Source organism: Cucurbita moschata, unplaced genomic scaffold (genome assembly GCF_002738365.1).
Source record: "Cucurbita moschata cultivar Rifu unplaced genomic scaffold, Cmos_1.0 Cmo_Scf00003, whole genome shotgun sequence".
Taxonomy (NCBI): Eukaryota; Viridiplantae; Streptophyta; class Magnoliopsida; order Cucurbitales; family Cucurbitaceae; genus Cucurbita; species Cucurbita moschata.
In genome coordinates, this window is record NW_019268519.1 from 6,978,630 (window position 1) to 6,986,460 (window position 7,831).

General features: G+C 34.8%; 1 protein-coding gene across 1 annotated transcript in view; it reads right to left on the bottom strand.

Annotated features, from left to right (window-relative positions):
• LOC111439459 (probable ubiquitin conjugation factor E4) overlaps positions 1-5,778 on the bottom strand; it is a 7,413-nt gene extending 1,635 nt beyond the window's left edge. The window contains exons 1-13 of the mRNA XM_023077132.1: positions 4,805-5,778; positions 4,508-4,712; positions 4,034-4,185; positions 3,630-3,924; positions 3,326-3,478; positions 2,399-2,602; positions 2,199-2,311; positions 1,987-2,101; positions 1,471-1,560; positions 1,172-1,375; positions 961-1,056; positions 670-792; positions 94-186 (exon numbers count right to left, since the gene is read on the bottom strand). Of these exons, the coding sequence (XP_022932900.1) occupies positions 94-186; positions 670-792; positions 961-1,056; positions 1,172-1,375; positions 1,471-1,560; positions 1,987-2,101; positions 2,199-2,311; positions 2,399-2,602; positions 3,326-3,478; positions 3,630-3,924; positions 4,034-4,185; positions 4,508-4,712; positions 4,805-5,646 (2,685 nt within the window). The 5' untranslated portion in view covers positions 5,647-5,778. The remainder of the gene's footprint in view (positions 1-93; positions 187-669; positions 793-960; positions 1,057-1,171; positions 1,376-1,470; positions 1,561-1,986; positions 2,102-2,198; positions 2,312-2,398; positions 2,603-3,325; positions 3,479-3,629; positions 3,925-4,033; positions 4,186-4,507; positions 4,713-4,804) is intronic.
• Between the last annotated feature and the right edge of the window lie 2,053 nt (positions 5,779-7,831).

The window sequence follows — 7,831 nt, forward strand, 5'->3', positions numbered from 1 at the left end:
TTTTTTTTTTTTTTTTTTTTTTCTTTTTTCCTTTTAGTTCGATGGAATTATCTTCTCAAGGGTCTTATCATAAGGTTAGAATAAATAAATAACCTGCTCGTTATACGATCTTCCGTCCTTCGAAATGGCAGCTGGGAAAATATTCTCCTTATCGCCTCTCGCCAGATGAACATATATGTGAACAATCTTTACAACCAAAAAAAAAAAATAACAGAAGTCAATATCTAACTAAATTGTGTTTCTAAGTCAGCTAAATACTGCTCCTAGCAGGGAAGCACATCACATCATTTCATTACAGCAGAGATAGCATAGAAAACAAAAGGGATCAATAGAGTGAATATGGAGAACGTAGATGCATGACCTATATTCCCACTATGGTGAAACATTAGAATAGCCAATCTTAGCAGTAATAATAGATTCAATATTAATTGAATTACTTTTTCCCCACATGAGATAAATTAATCCAATCATGTGACTACTTCCACAAGTTACATGCATAAGTTACTTTGTTTCCTATAAAAAGAAAGTACATATCCAAATTACAAGGCAGAACATTCAAATCTATTTAAGCTAATGTCACATTAGAAGATGGAATTATCTCTACCTATTATTAAAAAAAGAGAAAAAGTAGTCTATTATAGTAGAAATTAGAATCTAACTTGTACATACCTGCTTAAGCAACTCTTTTGGACGGAATTCGTACTTTTCAGGGTCTTTCAGACTAAGAGATCTTCGCTGAGGACCAACAAGTTGCAGGAGGAAATAATTAAGCATGCTGGCTACCCGTTCGACCTGTAAGTAAAAATTGGAATGGAAAGTTACCAAATGAGATAAAATTAAGCAGAAAATGTAACGAGATCATATTGAAAGTATGCATTGTGATGAAAACAAAAGGTTTCTAGTTTCATTAGGGAAAAAAAGGAAAAAAAGTAAGCTTTATGCACAACAGTGGGAGAGTACCATCTCTGGAAGTAGAAAAGGAGCTGTGATTTGCTCTGTTGTAAATGCCAGCATACTCACATCCTCATTTGCTAATTTCATGTCAATCCGGATGATCTGAGAATATCAAATAATGTCAGATTAACCATATACTCAAAACTCAAGATCAATATCAAGGCTTTGAGAGTGATTATCAACAGTTCATGATTCATAGTAGGGTTATCAAACCAACATTTTCTTGGGAGTGAAATAGCCTAGTTCTCTCCTGCCTCTCTTGAGCAGGTCGTTGCTCCCATTCTGCAGTATTTGACATTTCAGCTTCAAGCTCTTTAAGTTCGAGAATTTTATTAAGGCTTTCATCAAGAAGATATATGCTATCATTGATTAGGAAGTTCAAGAAATTCAAGTAAACACCCTTCTCCTCTTCCTTGGCAATCTGGAATGGCAATTAAGGGAAATAACATGTAAAAGATAAAGGCATAATCCCGGTCAACAAAAAAACCACATGGATGAACGGGAATAAAATTTTACCATTCTCCAAGCATTACGATGACTAGGAACCTGCCAAAGGTATTCGAGAAGTTCGGCAATATTATGACGGATGTTGAACTTGTCATAAAACTGCACCAGAGTAAAGAAGACCAGTCAATAACTGCCATTGGGAGTTGGTATCTCCTCAAAATTGGAACAGGGGTAACAATGACTCAAAATGTCATTTGAGAGGACAAAAATAGATATCATCGCCTTAAAATAACATGCAACATGTTTCTTAGACTAATTATAAGATCTTATACAAGAGGGGGACAGTTAATTTCTGCCCTATTCGAATGTCTTTTGTTTTTGTTTTCTCATCATCTCCATTCTCATATCCTGCAGGATCTGCTTTGAACTTAATAAAAGCATAAATCATCAAAGCATCCATAGAATAGTTATTGCAATGTTAGTGGGTATACTAAAACACTCGAAAAAAGGAGCTTAACTCTCTCTATATATCAAATAATCGTCTACGCTTCCTATATTTAAGCTAGAACTTCAACCATGCTGTACCTGTGTATGTGAACCAGTGAACTCAATGTCCACATAAAGCTTTAAGAGATTCCTGACAAGATACTCGAGTGATAGTTGGTGGCCTTCAAATAATGTTGCTGTTACAGATGAACCACTGCATGAAAACAAGGACCAAAGGCTTTTAACTTCAGAATCAGTAATGGAAAAAATATCAAATGATCAATCTGTACATATCAAATATAAAAAATCACCTTCTACGAGGAATCCAGCAGTTGAGAACTTCAACCATCTTTGCTCTTAAGTAAGGATTTCTAATATATTCCGGACTTGCCATAAACATAATGATGAAGTTCATAAAATCATCCTGTCAAAACAAGATATAAAAAATGTTCATACAACATCATTGGCATTTAAATATGTAAAAGAATTGATTAGGGTCGGTTAGAGCTACCAAATTGATACCGTCCAAAGCTTTTGGAATTCGGGAAGCAAATATAAGCAATTCCATTGCATCTTCCACAAAATGCTCTGGCATGGATGCAAATTCCATCGGGCAACTTGATGGAAGAGGCATTTTAAATCCACCAATCAAACCAACTAACCATACAACCATTAATCGATAGAAAGTAAGAGCTTGCTGGATTAGACTCCCGTCCTATAAGGAGAACAAAAATAACCACCAGTTTATGTAACAGTTAGCTGAAAACATAAGGTTCAATTGATGTGGCCAAAAATCAACCACAATGAAGTTCATGAAGGATAAAATCACCATTCTTATGTGAAAATGAAGGATAAAACCATAGCTCTTGAGTTTCTAATTCTAATCAAGATCAAGGGTGATCTCAACTGGCATCAAAAGTTTTACAGCACGAATAAAGATCACACCTTTTGGTGTCAATACTAGCTTCAAAATTACAATAAAGACAGTGGAGGACATTGCAGATACGTACATACAATGAGGGCCTCCAGTAGATATGGATCAAATAGATGAAGAAAGTGATAAAACCTCCTATTAAATGTGTATATTGGAGGAGCATGAGGAAGGGGAGTGGGGAATTATGTGCCGTAGATAGTTACTTCTTACACCATCAGTTCAATTCACTAATGGCAATCATACTCGTTCGATCAAAAACAATTATGGATGAAGATCTCAAAAAATAAAAAATCATAAACTATAAAAAATGGTATACATTGCCCAGCCAAGTTTTTGTTTTTTTAGACAATTAATGACTAGTTATGAGACTTCTTGTAATTGGATGAGGTTATTTTTTTGGGGGAAATTGGTTCCTATAATCTTTTTTTTTTTTTAATATATATAAGAAATGAATAATTTATTGACATGAAGCGAATCATAAAAAAGGGTGAGGCAGAAATATACCCTCAGTATTTGAGCTTCAAAACAAAGCTTTTCCTGTGAGTACAACTCTATTTCCTTCTCAAGGCGAGCTACATCCATTTCAAGCTGTGGAGCAGGCCCTTGTCCTTGCATGGCTTTGAGTGTGGCCAATGTATCTTCACACCTAGATATATCCTGAACAAAATTTTACTTGATTTCAAAAGGTCCAGAAAACAGGATTAATGAAAGCAATATATAGAATTAACATAAATTCTAAACCAAAAAAATCATAAAACTATATGTGTCGCTTCTTTTATCCACAAACAAACGCATGATCTATAGTTACCTGTACTAAATGCTTGAAGTCCGAAAATGCTTTTAACAAGCCCAAATTCAGCACCCTTGCAGTCATAAAGAAGCACTCACATATGAAAGGGTACCTAGTCTTCACACTATTCGATCTTGCCTTTGCAGTAGAAGATTCAATTGTAGCATTACTGCCAGAACTAGAAGCTTCTTGGGATTGCAGCAAGCGACTTTCACTGTCACTGAACTGCCCGGAGTTATCAGTTTTCAACTGAGTACCATTATTAATCCAGTCTGTAACTTCTTCAGACGATGCATGTAGAGCAGTTAATCCTCTGACAATTATGTGACCACGTTTAGGAACAGTTGTAATAGGTCAATAATCAACAAGTACTCAAGAAAATTATCAACAACAAGAACAGCAAGCAAACAAAATCTTCTCACCTTAACTCCAAGCGGTTACCATAACATACATATTTCGGATCAATTTTATCCCTTTTGGTCAAGTTTGCATCTAGAAATGGCTCACAAAGACGTAGCATGATGGCACTGAGATTAACAAACATGCCTGAACTTGCACAGGAGAGAGGATCAACCTACAATAAGAAAGTACATAGCATAGCTGTTAAAGTGGAAAAAGCAACTCGACCGATGGGGAGAGGAGCTTCTAACTATGATGAATGCGCCACTAACTATGGATATGACGCCGGAAATAGACCAATTTTATATCACCCCTTCAATTCGAATTAGCAAAGGATATAACATTCATCAATATTTCTCTACAGTTACCAAAATAAACGACCTTCGAAATTGAAACTGAATCAGTGTTTTGAAATCAAAATATTGAAAATGGATAAAAGCTGATAACAATCAAACACATGCTGTACAATTGACACCACTAGAACCATAAGCAAGTACCTGTATATGAGCCCTTGATGAGTTTCTATTTATCACCTCTGCAAGATACTCAAGAACATTCTCACGGGTCTCTGTGTTCTTAAGAAGAGAGAGAAGAACTTCCGCAAGACCATCATATAAGTTATTCATGACTGTTTTAATTGTAGTGAATGAAGAGAGTAAATCAGATGGTCTACGAGTTGATGCTTCTGAAAAGCATTGCTGCCTGAAGTTCCAACAAGACATTCACCGGTCAGAACAGAACCACAGTGTACATAGGAAATAACAAAACCTCAAAACACATTAATTAACACTCACCCAACATCAGGTTGGCTCTTAAAAATGGCATGGTCGGGCAGAGCACTGACATGGAAGAAAGGCCCCAAAATACTTGTCCTCTCAATGACACGGCCATTGGAATATTTACCAGGGGGAATCCACCATGGATGATTAACCAAAGATTTAGCCCCAATGGGAAAACTAACAAGAAACCTAAGTGCCCTTAAGGGCTGCTGGAAGTTCCCAAGAGCCGAAACTTTAAGGACGGTACCCCTCAAATCCTCGTACAACCCCCTCAATATGGGGTCTAATGTATCAAAATCCGAATCCCGGAAAAACTCGTCCATGAAACCCGGAGGGCACTGATAGGCTCCACCAACACTGGTACTAGCCCCAAATCCATCCATGGAGCTACCAACTTCAGAGAAAATCAAAGGAAGCAAAGGCGAAGTAGTGGAGTTACTACCCAAATCCCCACCCGAAAACAATTCAGGATTCCCCAAATGAATCCTACAATAGGAAACCGTCAACTTCTTGGCTTGTTTGAGCGCCATCTCAATCTCAGACCGTAAATTCCTATCCTTCATGGAGGCAATTTTCTTAGTCTCGTCGTGAGCCCGACGGTAGCAGCCGATTAGGTACTGAAAAATAGGTTCGGCAGAGGGGAAATTACTCGATAGACGATCAATTATGATACGCTCCATTACATCCCTTGAAATCCTCAATTGCTTGCCTTCGCTAAGGAGCTCGGCGGCGGTTTGCTCGAGATAGACGGTGCGAGAATCGGAATCGGAAGGAGGGGTGAGAGAGACAAGGAAAACTTTGCGAAGGATAATGTCTTCCACCTCCTCAGGAGACCTTTGGGATTTGGAGGTCGCCATTAGAGTTGAAATTTGGGAAGAAGAAGAAGAAGAAGAAGAAGAAGAAGAAAGCGATCAAAAGTGTGAACTTTGTAGGCACAAAGGGTATGGGTATATATTTTGCCTAAGGACCAAGAAACGATGAAGATCCCTCTTTCAAATCTCACAGATTAATCTCACTTCCCATTAATCTATTATCAAAATCTTTTTTTTTTATTTCATTTTATTTTTTAAATCAAGCAAAACATTTAAGAGAATTACAATTCAGCTAAATCTTATCTTTAATATTAGTATGAAAATTAAGAATATTGAAAGTTTGCAACCGACTTAGTGATAAGCGGTGAATTTTAAATATTTAAGACAACAAGGCTGGAGAACTGGAGAGCAAAAGGAAGGGGAAGAATATCTGTCGGCCACGAATTAGCGACACAAGGTGCGAATAAATATTAAATTTATTGTAAAAATCTTAAATTTTTTATAAGCGAATCAATTTAATTTTTTTTTTTAAAAGATTTGTGGGAAATTAATTAATGCTTATAAAACTTCCTTAAATGAAAAGAAATCAAATTAGCTTAAAAACGCACTTAATGTAAGTGGTTTTCCTTTTTTTTTTTCTATTTTTTCGTGAAAAATAATATAAATATTTTGGAGAATAATATTTTTATTTAAGTTGCTTTTAAAAATAATTATAAGAATCAAATTATATAAATAGATTCAGTTATAAGATTTAGGATTTTAATCGAATCAACACAAATTTTAGGGTTTTAAATGGATTTTAGGATAATATAAAATTTAAAATATTTTTTAAATTTGATGAAAATTTTTAATTTTTAAAACATAAATTTAAAAAACTTGTAATTTTTTCGTTCGGTAATCCATGTAAATGACGTGGAATTTGTCATTTTATTTTACCAAAAAAAAAAACAGGACATTTATCTATATACATAAATTAAAGATGTATTTTCTAATATAATTTTTAATTAAAATAATGGCTAAAAATCATTTTTTATCCTTGAATTTTCACAAAAGTGACAAGTGTCTCGCTTTTAGTTAGTAGCACTTTAGTCGTTGTAATTTTAATTTTGTAATAATTTTATCTCTAAACTTTAAAATATATTATTTAATTTTTATATTTTTTGAATTTCTAATAATATAGCTCTATTAAAAAAATTATCATTAAGTATTAAGATATGATATTTGGAAAATATATTTTAATAATTAGTTATGGAGTATATATTTTTTTCCTTATTTTTTGAAGTTGTTAGTAGTATATTTTAGGTTAGGATTTGATTAGTGGTATATTTTATCTTATTTATCGTTAGATATATATTTTCCCTCCTTCTTAGGTATTAGTTGATAGTTTGTATCCTATTTAAAAGTTGTAGATATGAATGAAGATCATACTTTCGATCCAATTCTATTTCTATTTCTCATTCTTAACATTAAGATTTAATAAGATTTTTTATTTATGTAAATTGATAAAATCAAATGCATTTATAAATTACAAATACTATGAATCAATAATTAATTTTGATTAAGTTTTCACGCTGTGAACTAAAACGTTACGAATTTTAAGGACAAGGAGGAACATATTAGCAATGAATCAAATATTGTTGCATTAAATGTTAAAGGTGGAGATGTTCAATGTGTTTGGGTGTCACAATCGTACTTCTTCAACTGTGGCGTGATATTGACACGTTCATAACAGGTTTTAAGAGGGAATTTAAGCCCCATTCACATTTTTCACTCAATTTTGTGACTTCATTAGACCTTTGGTGAGGTTTGCCTTCGCCAACCGAATACAACTTATGCAGAATTTAAACTTGTTTAGCCACACACGTGCTAGTGCCTACATATTCAATCATCTGCGACTCTAGCCGACTAACATCTACACTAGACCAAGTCATTCGGATTAACCTTGCCTGTACTCTAGGCCAAGGTCTCTCGTAAGCAACATTGCATCTCCTCGTCATCTCCGTTTCCAACAACACGACCCATGCATCGTGATGTCATCCCATGTCTCGAGACAACTCGACCATATTGGCTTGCTCATACACATCCATTGGAAACTGACCCATGTGTTGATCATCTCATCGAGACATCCCAGACATCCATCCCTCTAGTTTCTCATCGGGCATTGAACTCTCCCATGTTCATGCTAAATCATTTACGACATCCGTTCCAAATAGTGAATGCATAATCCAAC